This window comes from Taeniopygia guttata, chromosome 20 (assembly GCF_048771995.1).
Source record: "Taeniopygia guttata chromosome 20, bTaeGut7.mat, whole genome shotgun sequence".
Classification (NCBI taxonomy): Eukaryota; Metazoa; Chordata; class Aves; order Passeriformes; family Estrildidae; genus Taeniopygia; species Taeniopygia guttata.
This window is the reverse complement of record NC_133045.1, coordinates 6,208,764-6,233,399: the sequence shown is the minus strand read 5'-3', so window position 1 is coordinate 6,233,399 and position 24,636 is coordinate 6,208,764. Positions and strand designations below refer to the sequence as shown.

Sequence of the window (24,636 nt, the reverse complement as noted above, 5' to 3'; positions counted from 1 at the left end):
TTGAGTGGAGAAAATGGAGCCCCAAGACCAGCTTGGGAGGGCAAACAGAAGGTTTTATACAGAAACTTGGGAGCCGGGTGAGGAACAATAACCATTGAGGGTAGAACTGGGGAGGGGTCTTAAGGCAGGACTAACATATCATAATGGAAATGGGAAATGGGGGAGTGGAGTAACACAAAGTGACAAATAGGGTGTTGAGTGTAGCTAAATGGACAGGGAACACTCTGGAAGAAGGGGAGGGGACTAGAAGGAGTGACAGGGAATGTTTTAGGGAAAGGGGCAGGGAAAGTGAGGATTGACAACTTGGAGGGGAGAAGGTTAGGGAAGAGCTTGGGAAGATTGACAACTGGGGAGGGGGAAGGAGATTAGGGAAGAGAATAGGGGGCAATCCTGAACTCTAAAACAAAACACACCACAACAACACTCAAAAACCCAGCATCTTCCATCGGCCTTTACAAGTTGGTGGGCAGTTTCAGCTACCAAACTGCAGGTAGCTGGACTGTCTGGAACACTGGTCATACCAGAGGTAGTAATAGCTATGTCAGAGGTTCATCAATAAATACAACAGTGAACAACCAGCACATTTTAAAAGGAGCCAGACTTTAGAGGAGCTACAAACACCAGAAGAGACACAACTTTCAGGAATTTGTGTTTAGCAACTGGAGTTTTTGTAGAGTCAGAACTCCCTCTTACTCCCTTTGGCTTCCTGCTAAGGGGTGTCATGGCCTCTATTACAAGTGCAAAATACCCAAGCAGCAAGCAGGGAGAACAAGGTGCACCTGAAGCAGTTAGTCCTGGCAAACAACATGCAGGAGAGCTCTGGGTCAGTTCTCCACAAGGATGGGGTTAGGGCAAGCCACCCAAGTCAGCATCAGGCCATGGAGGTCTCCTGGAGGCAAAGTGGCTGTACTGTGGGGACACCAGAGCAGTGTTCCCCCTCTGTCCCACAGGAGGGAAGAAGACCTCCACCAGCTCTGACAGCTGCTCATACCTGTGGGGGTAAGAAAGAAGTTACATTGGGGTCACTGAGTGTTTGTTTGATGCTTCTCTGCATCAAAGCCAGGTCATCCCAAAGATGCAGAGGAATGAACACTTTGCTTACGTTGACTTTTGGTTCTTTGAGAGCTCCTGGATCAGCTCTCCCTTGGGGTTTACTGTGAATATGCGGCTCTCTGGCAGCCCCACTTGCTTGTAAGTGTAGACATCCTGCCCAAGGAAGGCCAGCATAGCATGAGAGCTGCAGGAAGGCACCACACCCAGCCTGAACCCTCCCTGCACACCTGGAGACCACTCACATTGGGCCTGTTCCCAAAGCCCGCGTAGAAGGGACTCTTTGTAGTAAACAGTTTTCGGATATCTGTCAGGCAGGTGACCTTGAACACCTCTGGCTTCTTCTCAATCACTTCCCTGCAGCACAAGAGACATGGTTACAGTGTTATCAGCTGGCCAAGACTGTGGCACCAAACCTGTCTGGTGCTCAGGGAAGTGATTTGAAGGGTAGAAGGTTTTGTGCCTCAGAAGCTTCACTGTGAAGCTCCAGCGAGGTCAGGCAGTTCCCCTGCTGCCTCCCATGAGAGGCATCGTGCACCAAGGAGGGCAGAGCAGTTTAGGGCTGGGGAAAGGGGTGCTGTCCCCAGGGGTATATGAAGTGCAGGAAAAGACAGTACCTGTGGAAGGCAGACCAGAGGCTACTGGGGGACAGCAGCATGGGGCCCATGGGGAGGCCACAGCCTTGCTCATTGACCCATTTGAGGTAGCCTTTGGTGATGTGGGCCATGCCAATAGCCCTGGCCGAGCAGTAGAGGAACTTATAGCCATTCCTAGAGAGAATACAGGGAGCCTCTCTGAGTTGTGGCCTGGGCAAGGCATTCTCCTGCTCTAAGGAGGAAGAGGTAGTCAAGTACCTGGCCTAAGACCAGATCTTATTCCAGTAAGCAAGGTGGCTCCACAAAAAACATTAATCCCTTATCTGGAAACCCAGACTAACCCCAATCCCCACCTGCCTCACACTGGGAGCCCCTGCACCACCCTCCATGCTCGTCCCTTGCAGACGCCCGGGCAGGGGACAGCTCGGCAGAAGTGGTACCGGGTGGCCAGAGGCAGCAGAGATGTCAGTGAGTCCCTGCAACCCCTGGGAGTGCATCCCTCCTCCCACGTTGCTCCGGGGCCAGAATGAGCCATCCACGGGCCCACAGTGCCTCTCAGTGGCCACAGGAGTTAGGCACCAAGCTAGGGGCTCCGCAGGGACCCACTGCTGGCATCACCCCTCGCAGGTGAGTCCCCTGGGTTGTGGGAAGCGATCGCTGGGTGCCCAGAGAGGTACCAGCACCGCAGTGTTGGAGACCCCCGTGCCACCTCTCTCAGGTATGGCTTTAGGTGGTCTTGTCTCCTCTGCTGCTCAGCTATATCTTCCCAGCAAAGCCTCCACTGACACACACTCCTTCCAGGGAAGGTAATGCCAGCATCTGCTCCCAGGGGATCCTCTGCTTTCACCCCTCAACATCACGCAGACAGCACAGCCAGCATCAGCCACCACTGAGAACAGATAGTGCAGCTATCTGGGCCTGCATCAGTGAGTAAGAAGCCCTGACTCTGACTCAAATCAGCTTCCCACTTCCCCTTGAACTCAGCTGATCCAATACCTACAGGTGGATTTTGTGGAAGAGTTTAACAATCCCAGGGTGAGTCCAATCTTTACCCAGCTGTGGCAAGATATGTCCAAGTGTATCCGATCTCAAAGGAAAGGAGGCCAGGTTAGTGTCATCCAACATGGTGAGAATCCACCCCCACCCCAGTCAGGTTTGTGCTCCCTTCTCCCTTCTTATGCAAGCCTTTAAAGGAGACTTTCCCCTAACAGGGGAAAACAAGGGTTTTGGGGTGGGAGAAAGGCCTTTTACTTGGTGATGGTGCCATCGATGTCTGAGATCACCACTTTTTCGTTCCAGTTCCACAGGTAGATGGTGGCCTCACAGCGGCACGTACCCTGGTACTGAGTTGTCACGCTGAATGCCACCTCGTTGGGGCCATCCTGCAGATTCAACCTTCCCTGGGGCAGAGGTGCACCAAAAGTGTTACACCAGCACCAATTCACACCCCTCCAAGGCTTGCCAGAGGCCAAACTGACACCCAGCCAGGCCAGAGATCTCAAGAATCTACAGGGTGGTCAACAAGGGCAAAATATTTGGATGTCCTATGAAAACATGAGGTCAGGAGTAGAGAAATCCCTGTTTAAGGGTTGTCTCACCCCTACACACATGGACAGTGAAGATGGAGGAATAAATACATACAATTTGTTTGGAGGAGAGCCGCAGGGATTTCTTGAAGGTTGGCAGGGGATTGTGAATGGCAGCTTCCACTGTGGATATGTCCCCAGGGTGCTGGGGCTCATTGTCACTGGGTGACTCCATTTCCTCCCACCTACACAAAAAAGGGAAAGGGTCAGCCAGAGTCCTAAAAAAACTTTCTACCCTCTTTTATTAGGCAAACCTAGGAATAATTAGTCACATAGGAGAACAGGAGTATCCAGACTCCAGAAGATGGCCTGGGAGGGAGGCACTCACCTCTGCTGAGCAGGGTCACACCACAGTGTTCCCACGCTGGCTTTCCTTGGCCTTGGCTGCTGCTGCAGGCAGGGAGGGGTGTTCTGGTTCTTCAGCGACTGACATGGAGCTGTGTTCTAGATTTTCACAATGTTATCAACACTGTGTTGAGCTGTGGGCTCAACACAGTGTTGGTAACAGAGATGTTTCTATTATTGCTGAGCAGGGCTTGCACAGAGCTTAAGAGCAAGAGCAGGGGCTGCTTTGCTTTTCTTCCTGTTGAAATAGAAATGCCAAAAGAGGTGTGGCTGCAGTCCCTGCCTTCACAGGGACACTCTGGTGGAAGGGGAAGCACAGCCTGGTGCTGTGGTGGGGCAGAGAGACCAGCAAGCACATGTGGTGCCCAGGGACCTAGCATGATGGGCACATAGCAGGAGGTCTCACCACTACAAGGTCCACATTACTGCATTACCAGGTGCTGCTCTGCTGCTCAGGCATTAAGAGACCAAAGGGGACAAATAGCAACCTTAAGAAGTCACCTTGTCAGGTCCTGGAGGTCCTCATAGTCAACCTCAGGCCATCCCCAGGACCCTGCTGCCACCCCTGCCAGCCAGCAGAATGATGCCTGTCCCCTGGGGACATGGTTGTTACATCCACCGCTGCAAACATACCCCCTCTGTTGGGAATTCTCTCCTCCTCCAGGACAACCAATGCCTCCTCTCTTTCTTGGGCATCTTCTCCTTTACCAATTGGTCAATGATGCTCTGTGAACATGGCAGAACAGGTCAGTCCTCAGCCCAGGCCCTGCTGAGAATTATAGCCAGTAAATGATGATACCACTGACCTCAGGAATGTTCCTCTGGAAAGCCTGCAGGGCCAGGACTATGGGACCAGCCACTGCCCAGTTGTAATACCTGCAAAAAGCAAGAGGGATGAGTACATGACCATCCTGCAGCATGGCCAGGCCCCACAACTACTTTGGTACAATCATGCTCTGGGATGGAGTCACATTCCTACAGGAGGGCTTCCACAGGGACAAAGGGGACACGCTGTCCATTGTGGGATGAAGCAGCAGGAAGAGCAGGCCACTCACTTCTTGTTGATCATTATCACCAGGTTTGGGTCACTGATGAGCCTTGGATTCTCAGCAAACTGCTGGTAGGAAACCATGTGTTCCATGAACTTCTCTGATGGGACAAAGGCTGTGTCATGCCATTGGAGGATAGAAAGCATTTCAGGGCTGCAGATTGCCCGTCTCCTCCTGCCTACCATGAGAGATTGGCCTGTTGCCCCTGAGGCCCCCGCACAGTGACAGGGCAACTGTGGGCATCGAGTCAGAGTCCATGGGGCTGTTGGCAGGCAAGGTGGATGGCAGCTGGATACACACAGGGTTACTGGGGTCTGTCACAGGCCTCAAACTCTGCTCTGTGTCACTGCCAGCAAGGGAAGAAATGGTGGTGACATCAGAGAATAGCTTTAAACATACTTCCATCCTTTGTGCCAGGGGAATTGCTCAAAAATGTCTGAGCTTGGCCACCTGGGGCAACTCATACCTCCCGGCCAAATAGGGAGCCACTGGCTTCTTGTCCAGCTCAGAGAAGTCTTCCAGGTAAATGGCACTGGGACCCAAGTGAGGACTTCTTTTGATGGATCCTCAATGCAGAGACAGAAGAGAGAGAGCTTAGTTGAATCTCCTTTCCAATCACCCCAGCATCTACTGAGAAAGCCAAAAGCATTTTCCTTATATCCATGAACCATATAAACAGGGCAGATATTTTCCTACAGGAAAAACTGCAGTAAGTCAACAGCAACAGAAGTGCCTCAAGACACCTGCACAAGCATGTTCCCTAAATACACTGTGAAGGAGGGCACATTAAGTACTTCTCTGTTATTTTCCCTGACTTAGCAAAGTCAGGATGAAGACACAAGTCAAGCCAGGAGTTACATTGAAGGGACAGCCCAGGTGCTCATCTGAGTCAGAAACATCTGCAGGCTTAAACACCACTTCAAGCAGCACCAGTCACCTTCTTACCTTGTGTTCTCTGCCTCTCCAGCTGGGACGTGGGGCTTTCTGAGCCCGCCTGCCTTGGAGCAGTGGCTCCCTCAACGGCCTCCACATCTGGCTGAACCTCTGGCACAACATTCACATCTCCCTCCTGTTTCTCTTGTGGGACTGAGTAGGCCCCCAAAAATCTCTTTGTCCTGACAGCACGGAGGATGTTCCTCAGCCTGGAGATGCTGTTCCCAGCCTGGGGTGCAAGTGTTGGCTCAGTTGCAGACACAGCCAAGGAATGGCCCTGAGGTTCTGCTGGGCTTGAATCCCCTCCCAAATGTTCAGAGGTGGCAACAAGAGGGGTTGCCTCATCCACTGGGACCAGTGTCGCAGAGATAGTGGTTGCTGCAGCAGCAGTGATCTTTGTGGAATTGGTTGGTTCAACTTGCACCAATTTATTCATCTCAAGGAAAGCAGAAGAACAGGTTTGAGGGTGGGAAGTTGCCCAAAGCATCACACAGAAAAGGCTGTCTGGCCACAGCCTCCTCTGCTTTCTGCAAGTCTTTTGGACAGTCATTCCCAGCAGAAGAGCAAGAGGAGGGACCTACCTGAGGGAGCCTTCCCCATGTCCACTTCATGTGGGATTCAGCTGCTAGAGAAAAACTTCCCCGTGGTTTGATCTCCAGTTCAGAATCACTTTTGGAAGAATACTGATGGCCCACCATGAAGCTGCAGGAAGAGAAGGTGATGTGAGACCTCACATACACTGCAGCCCCATACTCTCCTACCAGTGCAAGGATATTTAGGGCCAAGAACCCTGTAATGCTGGTTTCTCATAAAGTCACTTCTACCCTATAAGACTGTCACTCCTAAAGGACCAAGACCTATGGAAGCTGAGGCCCAAGGAAGCAAAGTGCCAGCAGCTGCCCAGAGCGGCTCATCAGCAGACATCCCTGTGCACACAGGCTTCTCATGCCTATGACCATGGCCACAAGTGTCCTCTGTGATTTCTGAGCTTTCCTGCAGCCACACCATATCAAGCTAGAAAAACTCTCCTCTCCTGTCACCTTCAAGTTACTTTTCTATATCTCTTTCCCTACCATGGAGCGTGTGCCCTAGTCCCACCAGAGCTGAGCAGAACACCTTGGCTCTGCCCGTTACCTGTCCACTTTGAGCACCACCCCATCAGAGCATGGGTATATCTCTTGGGGCTGCAACAACCCAGTTACTTCAAGGAGATCAAAAAGGGATAAATGTGCTGCACCACTGCAAAGGAGGAAAGAGAGGGAACTTGTGCTACTCTCAAGCAGCAGTCTCCTCGCCAGAAAACTGGCAATACCCAATTTCACCACTCCCCCTGGCTTTCTACTCCATGGGCCCCAACTTGCAAACACTTTCCTCCTATTTCAGTACTGCTGGTCATCACCAAATGAACCCACAGGCTTGACCTACTACATCACTCTGCCCAGACCTAGCAGCTTACCTTGGGGCTGGCAGCTCATTTTCGGTCTCATCACAGCTGTCAGAATCTGAGTCCAACACCTCCTTCTTCTTGGGCCTTCTCCTGCGTTGCCTCCTCTTGTGCAGGATCACTCCAAAGCTCGAGGCCTCCTGTCCACAGGAGGGTTCAACAGCATCCTTTGGGCACCACTTCTTGCAGATGGGGGATGTGCAGAGGAAAAAAGGGATGCTGCCGTGGAACAGGGATGGGACAGAGCCCATCAGCTCCCTCCAGCAGACTCCTTTTCAGCCTAGCACTTCTTGCTCTCTATAGAGTATGTTACAGAACTGCACAACCAACACCACAGAACCCTCAGCTCAGAAGTGATTTTGTGGCCTGGCCTAAAAGGAAAGGATTTGTAGCTATAACATGTGAATAAAAGAATGTTAGGATGATCCAGCCACAAGCTAAAGACATCCTTAACATGGGCAAGGAGAGACAGGCAGAAGATGGCACCACAATACCAGAATTACCAAGGTTGCAGATGGGATTTGACTCCAGAGCCCTTTCCTACTTCCAAACCCAGCCCGAGCCAGCAGTGACCACAAGTATGCCTGAGAGAAGAGCTGCAGGATTTCTGTAAGCCACAACTATCTCATCCCACTTCCCATTGGAGTGGGCAGCCTGCCACAGCATCTATCTCATTCTCATCTCTGCCACAAGATCCCCTGAGAGGCCAAGCTCCAAGATATCCACCTGTCTGGCCAGCAGCCATGCCCATTGATGGAGACCAGTCTGGGATGCAGATATTTGGTCTAATAGTCCCTCAGGGTGCAGCCACGTGGGTTGCAAGGTCCTTTGAGCAGGAACCTTTCCAGACACAGAAAACATCAGATGGGACAATGGAGTCACTCTGGGGAAGAGCAGCATTCCAAACCTGGTCATTCTAACTCAACACTGCACTTCCAGGGAGTCAACCAGGACACAGACATGCAGCATCTCCTCAGAACCAACCTCATGCTCCTCTAACTCCTCGACAAAGAAGGCCTCTCCATTGTTTCCCAGCTTCATGTGCAGATCCACAGGCTTTCCATTGATTTCAATGTCAACCTAGCAAGGGACAGAAGCAGCCTGTCCATCTGAACCCCTTCATCCACTGGAGCACAGGGGCACTTCCAGATGGAGAGATTGAAGTTGCTCACAGGGCTCACAGCCACGCAGCCTTTGAGGCAAGGGACCTCTCCCAGTTTTCCTGGAGAGCACATTCCTCCCTGAAAATGGATAGGCTCCATTTGGGAGCTTCCCCTCAAAAACTTGGGAAGCACCCCTTTCAGTGGTCTCCCATTCCCCTCAAACAAAGTCTTTCCGTAATCTGTGGTTATAGAAGATTCCAGGTCTGGAGACACTGGAAAGGAAGCGTAGCCCCAGGGCAGGCATCACTCACCACCTTCTCCTTGGAGCGCAGCACCCCCAGCTTCCCAAAGCGCACGTGAAATGGGGAGCACTTGAAGGAGTTGTCGGGCTGCCTCACCACGACCACGTCGATGCAGCCTGACAGGGTGGCGGGGTTCAGATCCTGGTACAGCTCCTTCACCGTGGCAAAGACGCTCTCAGCCAGCTGCCCCACATAGTTCATGGTTTGAAACTGCAAGTGAGAGACACAAATAGACCCAGGCAGGGGAAGAGAACACCAGCAACTAAAGGCAATGTGAGTTTACTGTAGGAGAGTTATGTCATGGCTGCAACACAGTCCCATCATGGGGACAGGTAAGCCTCTAGAGAAACTGAGGCAAACACCTGAGGGCTTTGATGAAGATCAGCTAGTGCCTCTAGAAATAGAAAATGGGACAGAAGCCAGAGCATGGGTTATTGCACCCAGCTTGGAGGTGTCCTTGCTATTGGGATACACCATCAGATTTTCTCCTTGAGAGGCCAAATAGAACCTCATAGCAGCACCACACAGTCAAGCTGTCAGCATCCCATTCAAACAAGAATTGGGCTGGCAGGAGATCTCCTGTCCTGCACTGTCCTTAGAAATTCCCAAACAACTCATGGCAGAGAGGTAGGAAGTCCGAGCTGCTCCATACACCACACACTCACTCTGAGTAACGTCCAAACCTAACATTTCCCACCCAGAGGGAAAGGCATCCCACTTAGGCATTGCAGAATTGGCCAGACATGGGTCCTGTACAAGCCAGAACTCCTGTGCTGGACAGCACAGGCAGCTGATGGTGTGGTGTCCCCAGAGACTCACAGCACAGCACCCAGTGCACACTCAACCCAAAGGGCAGCTGGGGAGTTGGTTCCTTACCCAAAGGGACGATGACAAGCATGTGCCACTCGACAAGCCCTCTGCCCCAGCAGGTATCCAGCCTCTCCGATCCATTTTGCATAAGCTCAGCCCTGTCCCATTCGCAGACATCCCCCCTGGAAGGCAGTCTGAGCGGGCAGATGTGGTTCCCACTGAATGCCCCATCCCTCACCTCTCCCTGGCGGCCAGGATAAGCCCAAATCCCAGATCCTCTCTGGAGGGTGTTAGCAGGGAAATACTAGCCAGCTCCTGAAGCTTCGGTGGCTCCATCAGCTCTGCTGTGAGCGGGGCTCGGATCACGGGGCCTCTCACCAACCTGCTGAGCCCAGCTTTCCCAGCATTGCTGCTGGGGCAGGCAGCCCTCCAGCTGCTTTCCTGCCTTGCCAGAGGGCCTAACAGCAAACGGGAGACAGCTCCTCTCTGCATATGGGGGCAGTTTTGGAGAGGAGGAATGATCAGACTGACCCTGATGCTCCCTGGGCAGCACTTACGAGCTTCCAGTTGAGACATACACTGACACAAACCTGAGAAGTGCATAGGGAAAGTCTTGGGCAGAGAAATCCCAAAGGATTTAGGGTGGGGACTTGGAAATGATCCCCAGATATGATGCACTGAGCACCATCTTCATGAACAGGGTGCAAGAGCTCAACACAACACTGCAGCCACACAGCAAAACAAGTGCCAGGGCCATGTTCCCTCTGCAGAACCACTGCCCACCCTTGCCTCAATGGGTAGCTGCCCCCTCCCCAAGCTGCAGACTGCATGGTACAGTTTTCAGCTCAATGAATTTAATTCCCTATGGGCCTCACCTGGGATGGCTTAAGGAGGGCAGGGAATGGAGAGAAAGAGGCTTTTCCCTGCAGGCCTCAGCCCCACCATGGATGGAACAGGCCTGTCAGGGTGGTGAAGGGTAGGTTATAGTCTGGAGAGACATTAATAGGCAGACAGGGCAAAGGAAATGGACTTCAAGTAATATTCAATAAATAATCCCTCTAGAGGAGTGGGGCATCTCCAGCCCTCAGCCCCCAAACCTGCCAGGATCCGCCATGCAGCTCTTGTGGAGTATGAAGGGGACAGTCCTCCCCTGCCAACAGCTCACATCAACCTCCGGACCCAAAGAGCTGCCCAAATAAACCTGGTGCTTTGCTGACACTCGTGTGCTTTGCTCCTGGGACACCCTGCCAGCAGCACACCCTGCCCACATCCACATCCATATCCACAGAGACATATACACACCGACATCCACATCCACAGCCACATCCACACCTATATCCACATCCACATCCACACCAACATCCACATACACACCATCTCCCACACTGACACCCACACCCACATCCACACCAACACCCACATCCTTACTGACACCCACACCCACAGCACACTCCCATCCATCCCACACTGCAAACCAACAGGGCCTTCCTCCCCCATTACGTGGGCAGGTGTTGGGCCTCAGCAGCTCCTCGGCTCCGGGGCAGAATGAACCCGGGGCTGCTCTGTGCGGCAGCAGGGCAGCAGTGCTCGCCCTCAGCTCCTCCTGTCCCTGCTGCCGGGGAGGCCCGAGGAGCCCCGGGCGCCCCTGCCTCCGCTGGGCCCCGAGGGCCCGCAGGCCAGCCCTGCCTCGGGGCTGGCACCGTCCTGGGGCTCATCCCATGGCCCCTTTGCTCCAGCAGAGCCTGAGAGCAGTGGGGAAGTGATGTGGGAATAGCTGGGTGGGCTCAGGTGTGGGAATCCAGGGCTTCCCTCTGGCTGCCCTGTCTGGGACCCTGGCAGGGGTCAGGAACCCCCCTGGACAGAGCCCCCAGAGACACTGTCTGTGATCTCTGTCCATGCAAAAGAGTTTTCAATCTTACAGGATGAATTACAAGCTTTGAGTGTTTGATAAGAGTAATAATTAAGTGTGACACGGGTGCAAAAGTAAAATTTTAGGTTTCTAGATTAGGGGTTCAAAGGGGACAAGATGGAGGAAATTGGGTGTGTCTTGTCCTTTTCCTCCTTCTTCATGCCCTCCATGTTTCACTGCGGTGTTGGCATTTTTCTGTTGGTCCAGGCTGGGGACACACTGTCCAACGTAGGTGACAGATATTGGCACGTTATTGTAAATCCAGCACAGGTAGTTTCTGGTATTTAATGTTTGTAACATCCCACTGAGGGCAGAGCCCCACACGCTGCCCTGCAGGACAGAGCTGCGGCAGGGCAGCAGAACATGTTAGAGATAAACAGAATAAACAACCTTGAAACCAGCACAGATGAATTATGGCTTCTTCTTTGGCAACAGGGCAGAAAGACAGAGACTTTCTACAATCTCAGAATCACCAATACCTCAGATTCCGACACTCAGGTGGGAAACTGAGGTGGTGGGGCTTTTTTGTGGCCCCCGAAAAGCGCATTGACTCCCACCATACTGTAACTATAGGGCAGAGATATGGCTGGTGTGGGCTTTGTCCTGTATTTACCTGTGCTGCAGCCTCTCTGCTGGGTTTTGGAGTGATGGGGATTGAGTGGTGGCACTTTAGGGATGGAGGTTGTCCAACACATCACTCATGGAGATGACATTGTGCTGTGAGGGCAGGAAAGCACCAAAGATTGAGGGTGGCTGCTTAGGACATCTTTAGACCTTGAGAAGAAGGATCCAAAGCTTGTTGGTCCCAGATGATGGGTTGATCGGCAGAAATGCCACAGCTCATTCCCAAGTAAGCCCTCTTAGCACCCAGTGCCTCACTTTCCTCATCCTTGCTGATGGCAACCAGAGGCACAAGTTGGAGACACTATCCTCCCTCTGCCTGTCCAGTGCCAAGCATGGCCTGAGCACAAGTCCCAACATGGGAACTTTCCTGAAGGCTGTGACAAATCTGCTGAGGAATGAAGCTTATTTTCCAGCCGCTTAGCCTCCTGAGAGTTCTGCCCCTCAGTGAAATTGGACTGAAAGCAGCTATTGTGGATGGCCTGGCATGGCTGCAGTCCCTGGGGAGGGTGGGCTGGCACTGCAGGGCAGGCGGGTGACACTTCAGGTGATGTCCTTAGACTAGTGCTTGCTAATGCCACTGGAGTGGGTCTCACCCAGGACAGAGGTTTATATTCTACAAGCCCTGAGGGCGTAACACAAACCCCAGTGCTGGAACACAAAAGCAAGGACACATCTCACTGCAGATGTCTGGTAACTGGGGAGACTGCAAATACCTGGTAACTGATAAAAAATGCTGCAGAGGACATTCAACAAAGGACATCTGAGCACAGGACACCATTTCTTCCTCAGCCAGCTGAGTGCATATGCAGATGAACATGGAGAAGGAACAAGATGCAAGCAGGAGCAAGCGGGCAGCTCAGCCTTGCTGTGGCTCCAAGCCCCCACCCTCTGGATACAAGGATGAGCTCCTGGCACTTGGGCACCCTGCAGAAGTACAGACCCCTTTGCTCACCTCCAAGGCTTCTTGCCCAGCTGGTTTTCCCCACCAATCTGTATTCCTGGTTCCTGACACACCAACCTTTGCCTGTGCCCCCATGCTCCTGCAACCAATCCCCAGCTGTGCCATGGCTGTTCTGAGTGATGGCTATTCCTCTCTGCATCCTTCCCTGCAATCCAGGCTTTTACTTCCCTCTCCTTTCCTTCTTTCTCCTCCAAAAAGCCTAAAACACTTTTAATTGACACGGTTTTTTTTTTTTTTTTTGCAAAGCCATAAAATCATCCTAATCATCCTTGGTTCTTGCCAGCTGCTTTTCATACTTCCTCTTACTCCCCTTTTCTCTTTTTTGGAAGGTGAGCCTTGCATATCCATCCCTCCTTGTGCTTGTAATCCTGCATCCCCCAATTTCTCTGTGAATCTTGTGCATCCTCCCCCAGGAGCTGCTCCATCAGGGAGAGGTTTCTTCCCTCTTTTGGGAACTCCACAACCCACAGATGTTTGCAATGAGCCTTTGCATAACAGATTTCTTTATTAGTCAACTGAGATGCAGTATTTTCAGCTCCTTGCATTCCAAATAGCTCACAGGCACATCCAACTTAGCAGCTTTTGTCCTGCATCCCAGCACTCCCCATCCTTTCTGGATGGCAGCCTTCATCCCTAAAGGGGCACCTCTGCCTTGTGAGTTCCCCATACCTCCACTGACTGTTGTGCTGAAAGCCCTACATCCTGAGATCCTGGGCTTCTCTAGGAAAACTCCATCCATCCATCCATCCATCCATCCATCCATCCATCCATCCATCCATCCATCCATCCATCCATCCATCCATCCATCCATCCATCCATCCATCCATCCATCCATCCACTTATCAGTTGGGAGCACCCACAAACTGCCCAGAAGCCTCCTAAATTTTCCTCTCTCCCAAAAAGCAATTTATGTCTTCAGTCACAGGGTTGGAGAGTGGACAAACTGTGTCAAAAAGATGGGCCTCTTCTTCCCCCCTTCACATTTTGACAGCTGCTGCAGCCCAGCCAGGCTACAGCTAATTCTCCAGCTGCCTCCAAGGTGGGAGTTCATGAGGGGTTTGCCTCCTCCTTTGACCAATACATTATTTCTCTGGGATTTTCTCAGCTGTTTGATTTAATATTTGAGCTGCCTGGGATGCCTCTCCTTGCATTCTGCCTTGCTCCATGCCTCTTCAGAGGCCTGAAATGTCGCAGGGAGGTCAGATAATCCAGCAGTGAGGCCAACTCACTGGCCAACCCACCTGGCATCATGCTGGCTGACACCTGACACAGCTCAGCTCCCAGAGTTGCTGCAGAGGACAGGAGGGGAACCAAGCTGACTAAAAAAAGGGTCTTACTTTGCTTTTTAGACAAGCAAAGCTGGGGCTGGAACAGGAGAAATCCCTCCAGCTGTGGGGCTCAGCCAGTAGCTGGGGACACCAGTACTATTTGCTGGCTGGAAGCCCACACTGCAAACCCCTGCAGCATCTGAATCCTCTTTTCACCCCAGCGTGAGGAAGCTGTGTTCTCCTGTTCCCTTTCCCACCTGGAAGGATGCTCCAGAACCTCACTGTTCTGTGGCACAGTCCTCTGATGACTACTAGCCTGGGTCTGCTGTCTTTACCTTCACCAGTGTCCCCTTCACATGGGGGTTTCTGGAGATGCTTGCAAAATGCAGGCAGCAGCAGCAGCCAGGCAGGCTGAGGCACAGCTGTAAGGATGCCTTTTCCTGAATGCTGTGCAGACACCACATGTGTGGTGAGGGATGGCCAGAGCGTGGGGCTGGGTGACAGCAGTCAATCAACCCATCACGTCCAAGGTCCTTGTGCCAGGCAGCTCCCAGGAGCAACTGCTTGCTGCTGGCAGGGTTTTCATCCCTGACTGACATTCCTCTGCTGTAACACTCCAGGGATTCACTGCCAGACACTGGGATGTGAAAGGGCTTTCTCATTATCATGGCCCTTTCTCCCAGCACGGAGAATCAGCATTTTAAGAGGAGCGGGAGCGTCAGGAAGGTTGGCAGAGCTTCCTGACCCTCAGCTGACTGGGCTGGGGCTCCCATTTCCTTTCCTGGACCAACAAAGAGCTCCAGAGGCTTGTGAAAGGAGTGATTCAGCAAAACAGGATGAGAGGAGAGGCAGAAACACCAAGTCAGCACAGCTGGATGGGGTCAAATTCTCATCCTGTGAAAGCCGTGGGGAGCAAGGCTCAGGTGTCCTACTCCCTCAGGCACAGGGACAACTCCTGAAAATCCAGCTGTTCTGCATACTAGCCCTGAAGTCAGGAATATAACAGGAAAACAGTGTTGTTGGTTTTGTTTTTTCTTTCCCATTCCCAGAAAAATCAAGTCAGACTGGCCTGGCATGTGATGGAGTGGGTGGGAAAGCCATTTTGCCTGAAGAGGAGGAAATGCCATCCTCAGTCCCCAATCACAAGCATTGAAAAAGCTGAATTACAGCAGTAGGACTGGTTGAAACCATCCATTCTGGTTTAAAAACATGCTCTGCTGATTTGGCTCCTAGTTTCTGACTTGTTGGAAGTTCACATTTCTTCTGTAAACACAAAGGGTTCGAGCTTACTTAATTAAAAAAAAAAAAAAACCAAAAAAAACCAAAAAAAAAGCCCAGAAAGCTGCAAGTCCCCTGCAGTTGTGTGACTCCAAGAGCCAGGGCTTGCAGAGAAATCCAGCAGTACCCTCAAACCGAGACAGCCCTGAGCAAAACATGGTCCTGAAAAATGAAGTCTCTGAATTGAGAGCCCTCAGCTTTTGTGTCCCGGTTCCCAACAATCCAGCCAAGATATGCACTCTAAAGCAAATAGCTTTAGATAAGCAATATATTTACATCAATGCAACTGACCATCAGCTCCAAATCCAGAAAAAGTAAGATAATGTGCACATTTAGGCAGCTGGAAAATCTTTTATCTTTTGTCCAAAGCTGGTGTCTGATTTCAAGACAAGATCTTTCCAAGACACACTTTGTTTAGAGGAAATAGTTGGTGCTCGGTTCGGTTCCTGACCTTTTTCACAGCAGGCTGGCAATGACGCTGCCAAAGCCTTGGCTGTAGCGGTTTGGGCACCCCAAGCACCTCTCCAGCCCGGTGTGCACCGCTCGGTGCCCGGCCCCGGCTCTGGCCGCACGCTCACCACCCTCCCCGTGTTCGGTGCCGCTCCCCGGTACGCGCACCCCACGGGCGCTCGGGAGCTGCTGCGAGCACTCGGGGTAAAGCCCCGGTGCAGGCGCCCGGTCCCGGTCCAGATCCCAGTCTCGGTGCCCTGTCCCGGTCCCAATCCCGGTCCAGATCCCGGACCTGGTGCCCGATCCCTATCCCGGTCCAGTCTCGGTGCCCTGTCCCTATCCCAGTGCCCGGTTCCGGTCCAGATCCCGGTCTCGGTGCCCGGTCCCGGTCCTTATCCCAGTCCCGGTGCCCTGTCCCGGTCCCGATCCCTATCCCGATTCAGATCCCAGTCCCGGTGCCCAGTCCCGGTGCCCTGTCCTTATCCCGGTCCCGATCCCATTCCCGGTGCCCTGTCCTTATCCCAGTCCCGATCCCAGTCCCGGTGCCCTGTCCCGGTCCCGGTCCCGATCCCAGTCCCGGTGCCCTGTCCTTATCCCGATCTTGGTCCCAGTCCCGATCCAGGTGCCCTGTCCTTATCCCGGTCCCGATCCCGGTCCCGATCCCAGTCCCAGTCCCGATCCCGATCCCGGTCCCGGTCCCGGTGCCCTGTCCTTATCCCGGTCCCGATCCCAGTCCCGGTGCCCTGTCCTTATCCCGGTCCCTATCCCGGTCCCGATCCCAGTCCCAGTCCCAGTCCCAGTCCCAGTCCCTATCCCGATCCCTTGTCCCGGTGCCCTGTCCTTATCCCAGTCCCAGTCCCGATCCCGGTCCCGGTGCCCTGTCCTTATCCCGGTCCCTATCCCTATCCCAGTCCCAGTCCCGATCCCGCTCCCGATCCCGGTCCCGGTGCCGCTCCCGGGACAGCCCGGACCCAGGCGGGTGTCCCCGCGCGCAGGCGCGGTGCGGCCGGCTGCGGTGACGTCACGCCGCCCGCCCGGCGGCGGAGCGCGGCTGATGCCGGTGTGTGTCGCGCCCGCCCGCCCCGCGCTCCCCCCGCCGATGCCTGCGCTCGGCGGCGCCCGCCCGCCCCGCCGCGCCGCCCGCCCCGCGCTCGGGGCCGGGGCCTCCGCCGGACCGCACCGAGCCCCGCCTCGCACCGAGCCCCGCCGAGCCGCCGCGACCTGCCGCGGGTGAGTGCCCAGCGCCCGCAGCACCGGGGAGGGTCCCACGCCCCGCGCTGCTCTCCCGCCCGCACCCGCTGCCGCCGGTACCGCAGAGCCCCGGCAGGTGCGGGGCAGCGGGGCCGAGGCGGTCGCACGCCCCCCGTGCCCACCCGAGGATCGGGACACGCGTGGCCCCCCCGCCCCGGCGCCGCCCCGGTGCGCCCAGCCCTGCCCTGCCGCTGGCCGCGGAGCGGCGGGGCCGCGCTGCCGTGGGCTTGCCAGAATTAAAATTGAAATAAATCCACTTAAAAATCGGGTCCCGCCGCTCTGGCAGCTTTGCGTGAGCACCCGGCTGCGTGGGGCGGTCCGGGACCCACTCAGCTGCGTGGGGCGGCTCGGAACCCCTCTTCCCCCGGCGTGGTCTGGGTTGTTTTTCTTTTAGCCTGGGTTTTTAGAGGGAGAAAAGTGCTTTTTTCTAGCTCCCACTGGCTGCTCGCTCTGTGGGCAGCAGACCCCACTCGTGTCGCAGCTGGGGGCTCGGAGGGCCGGTCACAGTGGGGATTTGGAGCTGTTGGTGTTGGGCAGTGCCAGGTTTAAAGTGCCGGGGCTCGGGACAAACCGGGATGTGAGCAGACGGCATCTCCGTGTTCTCAGGTAGGAAAACCGAGCGGCCGCTAAGTGCCGAGCCCGGGGCCGCACAGGAAATCTGTGGCGGAGCCGGGACTAAACCCCACATTTCCCGTTCGGTGCTTTTCGTGCCTGGCGGGGGACCGTGGTTTAACCTCACGCTCTCGGGCTGCCGGGGTAAAGTCCTGCCCGGGCTATGCCAGCTCCTAGCCAGGGCTCCTGCGGTGGCAGCCGGGCGTGTGGCCAGGTGCCAGCAGAACGAGGCCTCTCCGCTGCGAGAGGCGGATTTGGAGAGCAGAGATGTCCCTTTGGATGGATGCAGGTCCAAGGTGGAGACTGGCTTTGTGCAGCTCGGGTGCCACATTGGCTTGGCAAGCTGGCCTGTGTGAGAAGTGGCCCCATCCTGCTGCTCAGGGCACTTTGTGTGCACCCCCAAATCTCAGACAGTACAGTTTTTCAAAGGAGTTCTCTGCTATTCTGATTACCTGATGGGAAACTTCTGGGGGAGTGGGAGGTGATGTGTCTTGTAAGGCCATGTGGTGTACCTCGAAAAGCTTATATACAAGCCTTCCTTGATCTGATTTTTCCCATTTCTGCCGCCTAAAGGCATGAACTCTGACCAGCCATGGGCTTTCTCTCTGCACAGTGCTGTAGGGTGGCTCCAGTTGAACAGGGAGGGTTTCCCTGCTCTTCTCCCTGTCCACCTACTCTGGCTGCAGTCCCTGAACAAGGATCATGGTGTCCTGAGGAACACTTCTCCATGGATAGGAAGCCAGAAGTTTACTTCATTATCTGGAACAGCTTATTCTAAACTAATCTCTCTTTAAGAGATGAAGAGGAAGGGAAAAACACCCAGATGCTCAGATGCATTTTATTTACCATAAAAGAAAACAGCAATTTAATGATAACTTCTATTAACTAGGTTAGGTCTGTGACCTTGATGTATTTTGCAGCGTAGCTGAGAAGAGGGAGCAGACTGTTCCAGTCTGTTTATTGTTTCCTCTTAGTGCATCCCAGTAAGTCGCAGCACACGGGTGCCCACACAGTTCTGGAGTCCTGACCCACCTTTGGGGGTGGGAAAGAGGAGGCTGTTGGATCTGATTTGTTTCAGATACAGCCTAATCTGTAGCTGGTGTTAATTATATTATAGATGGGTTGGGATTTAGCATAGGTTTTTGTGACAGGGCTCAGCCTCCGCAATTCTTGCTACTGTAGAAAAGCTGTAGTAACTTGAAGCCCTGAAGTCACTCGTGGGAGCACACCCCTATCAATAAATTCCTTGTTGTAAAGCCAAGTGAAACCAGCCCCATGGGGACTGCTGGCTTTCATCGGGGAGGCACAGGGATGGATGCAGTTGGTGCTGCAGCCTGGAGCAGAGTAGCCTGCAGCAGGTGAGCCAGGCTGGTACTGAGAGCCATCTGGGTTATCAGTGTGGGGAGATTTAAACAGCAGTGTGGCTCCAGTTCTCCTTTATATAAGTGTGTCTCCTTGCTCTGCAGGGTTTTCCTTCTATGTAGACCTCCCTCCTGCTCCTCCTCTCCAAAAGCGCTGTCCCCTGGTGTATGTGAGCCTTGGTTACTATGGTGTTACTATGTAAAAACAGCTCGTCTCGTAGCTCCTGGAATTATCTGCACCTTGGGTTTGCATTCCAGCCCTGGGACACGGGCCTGTGTCCATCCCTTGTCCAGCCTTTCCCTGTCTGTGTGATGGGACAGGTCTGGAGGCGGTGTGGTCTGCAGGGCACGGCTGTGCCTTGGTCCCATGGGACCTTCTCCAGGTTTCTGGGCACCAGGACCCCACTGCTTCGTGCCAGGCTGTCACACACGTGCATCTCTTGCTATTCCTGAATGTGGGACAGTACCTGGGCTGTGATGAGCCCTGCAAGACCCGCTCACATTCATCCCCTCCAGGGACTGGGCTGATGGCAGAGAGGGCATCAGCTCTCCGTGAAAACTGTTGGGAATGGAGACAAACAACCGGGAATCTGTAGAAACCTGTGCAAACAAAAGGCAGAAGCGGGGAGCAGACATCTCCTCCCATCCTGCTCAGCCCCCCCAGCTTGTGCAAGTTAACCCCCATGGGCTGGCTTGTTGCTGCACACTTTGATGCAATGGGTCCTTTGCTCCCCATCGCCTGCTATTGTTATTCCTTTCTGTGTTTCCACCTGATTTGCATGTAAAAAAGCATGAGGGAGGTTCACCCCGTGGAGAGGTCCTTGGTTTGCTCCCAGCTAATGTAAATTATTGTCTCTGTCATTCTTGCAGGGGGCTGGGGTCGCCCTGGAGTAGAAGGATTTTGTTGGGGGAGCAGGAGCCCAGAGCCAGGTCCAGGTTCCCCCCACCCTGCTCATCCGAAGGGTGATTTGCCCCATGCAGACACAGAACCATGCTGAGTTGTTTATGTCTTTGCATTAACTACTAAGAGATCAGGAGGATTATGTTAATAACTGAAACACCTGCTCCAGGTGGAATGAGTCTAGTCCTGCTATGGGCACTATTTTGGAGATCCTGCTTGCTGGTGCCTGATGTTCTTTGTGGTGCAGGTCAGCAGCCTCTCTCCCTCCGGCAGCTGTGATGACTCTTCTGCTTTGTAGAGCGGGGTGATGCTTCTAATTATAAAGGAAAAAGTCTTGTACTTCTCCCCTCCTTTGTTTGTTTGCTTTTTCTCTTTCTTTTTTCTTTTTTTTTTTTTCTCTTGACAAATGTTGTAAATAACAATGCTTAAAATGCAAATGTAGTGAGCTTGCCGAAGTGACTGGGAAGGCCTGGTTGTGGTGGAGCTCAGGAGCTGGTGATGACACATGGCACAAGAGCAGAGCCCAGAGCTGGGTTGTCACCAGAGCAGTCACAGCCATGGCAGCCGTGGCTCATCTCCACGTGGGGGACACTCTCATGTCCTTCAAAGGCTTTGTGGTTTCTCTTTCCTCTCCCCATTCAGAGGGACACTGAGGGTGCCCTCTCCTTGTTCTACAGGCACAAGTAGGGGACATTTAACTGGGCTCCCTTTTATCTGTGTGCTCTTCACCTCTTATTACTATCTTTTTTTTTTAAATTAGAAATAGAAAAATTGGACAATGAGCCTTCTAAACTGCATGTCCAGTTGCAGTCATGGCATCTGTAAGGTTCCTCCTACTGCAGGCCGGCGCTGCCCTTGCTGTTCCAGCCAGGTCCCTCATGTGTTTTAGCACTTGCTTGGGAAAAAAAATGAAATAAAATAACATGGTGTTGAGGTTGCAAAAGTTTCCATTATAGCTCCACCCACACTCCTACCCAGTAATGCTCAGAAAATTCAGTCTGGGTGATGGGGTTCCCTGCCTGCTTTGCTGCTGGGCTGCTTGGGGGGAAGGGGAATGGCTTTTTTTTCTTTTTTTTTTTTTTAATTTTAATACAGAGATGCTTGAGAGCCATGTCAGGATTAGGGTGGGGAATGAGCTCTGTCTCCTGGCTCCTCAATGAAGAACCTGGGTGGTGCAGGTTTAATGTGGGAGCACTCAAATATTCACTGAGCAACAGGCAGATAGATCAGTAGAAAGGGACTTTCATGGGGGCAAGGTGGTTCTTTGCTCTTTGTGTCAGTGTTGTTTAACTCTTCTTCCCCTGAAGAAGTGCCTGGATATTGTTTTCAGGCTGATTTTGTCCCACTGGGGTAAAGACATCACTTTGCTTCTCTGGGAAGGATGAGAAGGGAGTTAGCTGCTCCTGGAACATGGCTTGGTGTGCAGGATGCTTCCAAATGCTCTGCTCTCATGCCTCAGTAAATAAAGAGGTTTTCATGGGACTTATAAAAAACTTCTCTTTTGGAAATAGGTCAAGCAAATATTTATTTCCCTAAGGTGTCATGCCAGTGTTGCACAAATACTTGAATGGGTAGTCATTTTATTTTTCACTGCTTTGTTTCTTCCTAAGCACATTCAGTTCTTTTTTTCCAGTGGTTTAAGGACACATATTAATAATTGTATGTATCAGTCCTGTCCCTCTCTCCATCTGGAACTCTGTGCATCTTCTGTGGGCTTGTGCCCTACAATTGCAGTGCTGTAAATTGGAAGCTGTGACACTTTTTTCTTTACATCCAGATGCTTCTCAGCTGTGAGAATATTTTTTGTTTTCCAAAAGAGTTTCAGGTCAGTGGTGGGCCAGCTGCTGCAATGGATTTAAAAACAAAACTCCCAGAATACAGCAAAGCTCAACAAAATGGCCATTCTGGTGTCTTGCTTTCCTGTCCTAAAGCCTCAGCTGTGGTATTGCTGGTGTCCTTTTGGAAAGGAAGTCCAATGCTTGGGTTATCCCACAGATGGAGAATGCAGTTACTGCCAAAATCTTGTGCTCTACTGTCTGGTGGAGCTTCTGTCTTCCCCAAATAATCAGGGATCATTTGGTATCTGTCTTTAAAGAGGGACGGAAACTTCTTGCCTGCTCTTAAAATGTTAAAAGTAAAGTTTAGTTAGGAGGACCAAAATTAGGCTTGAAGTCTTGGATACTTGATCTTAGAGCTCTTCAGCTCCAGATGTCCTCAGTGCAGGAGTAGCAAGGGTCTGAGCTGGAGTGCACTGGAGTACTTGGAGTATACTTTGTGTAGGAGATGTTTGAGATGAGGTTGTCTTGGATGCTTTTTGATGTGTAGCATATTTAATGAACAGTCTTGGGTCTTTGTGTGAAGGATCCAAATGGATTCCTGGCTCCTTGTGCTTGTACTCAGGGTAGGCTGCAGTGGCTGGAGACCATCCTGGTGGCTCCAGGTCCTGCCTTGGGGCATGGGAAGCACAAGGATCATTCCAGCTCCCAATGATGGAAAGCACTGGCCTTCCTCTTACAGCCTTCAGGCTCTGGTCAGCCTTGCAGAGGTGGTCACCTCTCAAGCAGCACCTTGAGCAGGTGGCTTTGGACCCCTTGAAGGGGTGAATGTGATGCCATTTTTCACAGCCCTGCTAAGACAGGTGTTTACACTTTGCATTAAAGGTTAATTGGCTTTTACTCTGTTTCCTGGGTGTGGGGTGGCCCTTGGAGATGGATCAGCCTGACCTGTTGTGCAAGCCTGCTGTGTGCTGCGCTTTGATTTGTTAAACAGGATATAAAAGCAGGGTCCCCATCTGAAATGTATCCTGCTCTTTCTTTCTTTGCTAGGAATCATTTCCACGTCAGAAAACATTTAAGACAAGGGAAGTGTCTCTGTTTTATAGAGGCAGAGCTGACTTAAACCCAAAAATCCGAGCACAGATGCCCTCAGCTGTGCTGGCATAGAGGAGGCAGGCTGTGGTCTGGGCTGTGAGCAAGCAAATGATGTGAATATTTCATTTAGATCATAATCCACCTGTTGGGCTTTGCTCCCCCAGCCCTGCATGCACTGGGAAGTGCAGCAGATGTTTTAAATGGCAGCCAGCACTCCCTGCTCCAGTGTCTGGCATCTCCATGCTGCTTTGCAGGCAGGAAAGACAGAGACTGGGGATGATGTAGCAACTGCTGCAGGTCCTTTTTTTAAGTTATTTTCCCTCTGTTCTGTTTGCCTCCGTGGTGTGATGTTGTCCTGCTCTCCCAGCCTGTGCTGAGCTGTGGTTACTCTGCCATGTGCCAGCATAATTTCTGGAGGTTGGAAATTTGGCCCTGGGAACACAGTAGGGCTTATTAGAGCACTAGAAATGAAAGTTCTGTGGAGTTGGTGTACTGAGGGTTAATTTTACAAAACCCCTCTCCAGTGAGCAGTCACTGTGTGTCCCCCTGCTCCTAACCCTTTCCCAAGCTCCTTTTGCTACTCTGTGCTCTCCTGATTTTCCTGGCATCTCTTTCTTTGTCAGTTCTTTAGATGTGTTTTTTCAATCTTATTTTCTGCTGTGGGTTCACCTGTATGTTTCTCTTTGGTGTTGCAGGACTTTGCTTTTCTTGTAGAACAGGATTTAGGTCTCCGAGCAGGTTGTGGGTGCTGAGCAATTTGTGGCAAGCAGGAGATTGGGGTGTTAAAGGAATTTTTTAAGAGCCTTCGTGCTCCTACTTTGATCTTCTCTGGCACCTGGGATAGGTTTTGATTGTTTGTCTTGGGTTGTTTTTTTGTTTTGGTTTTTTTTTTGTAGTTTTCAAGGGGATGGTTGGAATGGAGAGGGTGGGGGTGAGAAGCAGTCCTTGCTTTGAGGGGTAACCACAAATAAACAGTGCTGCAAGGCAAACACTGCATCCCTTGTGTGCTCAAAGCCCTGCTGTTGACAATATTGTTGTGCTTGTCCAGGTGAAATGAGATGTATTTGAGATGCAGTACTGAAATTAGGGATCTCTCTGAAGAAAGGGCTTCCATAAGGACAACCTGAGAGCAGGATAAGGTGGTCCTTGCTGCTGGGTGTTGTTGGGCTGGGGTTGCTCTGCACCTTGTGCTCTTCTGGTGTGAGGATGAAGCCACCCCAGTCCCCCAGAGCTGCTCAAGGGGCAGGGGACATCATTCCTGCCTCTCTGTGGGCATTTCAGCACTGCTGGAGCCTCAGCCTTGGAAATGCGGGCTATTTTGAGTGGAAAAGGTTATGGTTGGTGTGAGGCAGTTGGGGATGGGGGAGCAGCAGAGGTGTTGATGAACATGGGAGGGTTGCATCGCCTTCCCAAAATACCTGCTCTGTGGATTTCATTTCTGCATCATCCTTAATGCTGGGAAATGCCTTGTGCATCTGCTCTGCTGGGGCTGTGTTTGTCAGGGCATTGTAGGCATAAGGCTGGGAACAAAATGAGAAAAAACACCCCCATGCTGAATGTAAAATGTCATTGATTTCTTTCTCTGTTTTTTTTGTATTTTTCTTCTAATTTAATCAATTCCCTACTGGGTTGTAAATTCCAAATGTGAATGGGAAATAATCTCACCAGTACAATAATTAGCATGTAACCAGCAGATGAAGAAAACCCAGACTGCTGAGCTGATTGGTGAATGCTGACTGTTTTCTGAATTAATTTCAATAATCACATCTCCCATTAAAAAGAAGACAGGGTGGGGAGGAAGTCTTAAATTTTCGTCAAGCCCAATGTAGCGAAAAATGGTATGTGCAGTGTTGCTGTTCTGCATGTGATTAGAAAAAAGAGCTGAGGGACGTTCTTGGAACTGAATAAGCAACAAAGTATTGCTAATTTTACA

The 24,636-nt window shown here is 52.2% G+C and overlaps 2 protein-coding genes across 6 annotated transcripts in view; one reads left to right on the top strand and one right to left on the bottom strand.

The window, feature by feature from the left end:
* Nucleotides 1-6: 6 nt before the first annotated feature.
* Nucleotides 7-8,807, bottom strand: LOC100229641 (phosphatidate phosphatase LPIN3). Its single transcript, XM_072917018.1, has 18 exons — nt 8,418-8,807; nt 7,988-8,083; nt 7,016-7,227; nt 6,141-6,261; nt 5,572-5,995; nt 5,093-5,192; nt 4,809-4,972; nt 4,633-4,726; nt 4,384-4,453; nt 4,211-4,303; nt 3,561-3,676; nt 3,288-3,417; nt 2,898-3,046; nt 2,647-2,733; nt 1,668-1,820; nt 1,296-1,407; nt 1,103-1,206; nt 7-991 (listed from the first exon to the last, which is right to left on the bottom strand). Exons 1-18 carry the CDS (start codon nt 8,607-8,609, stop codon nt 847-849), a joined length of 2,562 nt encoding a protein of 853 aa, XP_072773119.1. The 5' UTR covers nt 8,610-8,807; the 3' UTR covers nt 7-846.
* Nucleotides 8,808-16,757: 7,950 nt separating this feature from the next.
* ZHX3 (zinc fingers and homeoboxes 3) overlaps nt 16,758-24,636 on the top strand; it is a 46,894-nt gene continuing 39,015 nt past the window's right edge. For 2 of the 5 annotated variants that reach the window (XM_030288971.4, XM_072917224.1), the window contains exon 1: nt 16,758-16,938. The gene's annotated coding sequence lies outside the window, so the exon portion shown is untranslated. The other 3 variants (XM_030288967.4, XM_030288972.4, XM_041720303.2) reach the window with 3 other exon arrangements.

Bases quoted from the DNA above. Each gene is read 5' to 3' on its own strand.
- LOC100229641 (XM_072917018.1), bottom strand. From the start codon at position 8,609: ATGAACTATGTGGGGCAGCTGGCTGAGAGCGTCTTTGCCACGGTGAAG. The intron at 4,304-4,383 runs GTCAGTGGTATC...CCATGTTCACAG, and splicing joins TCCAGAGGAACATTCCTGAG to AGCATCATTGACCAATTGGT. The intron at 2,734-2,897 runs GTAAAAGGCCTT...CTTTCCTTTGAG, and splicing joins ATCGATGGCACCATCACCAA to ATCGGATACACTTGGACATA.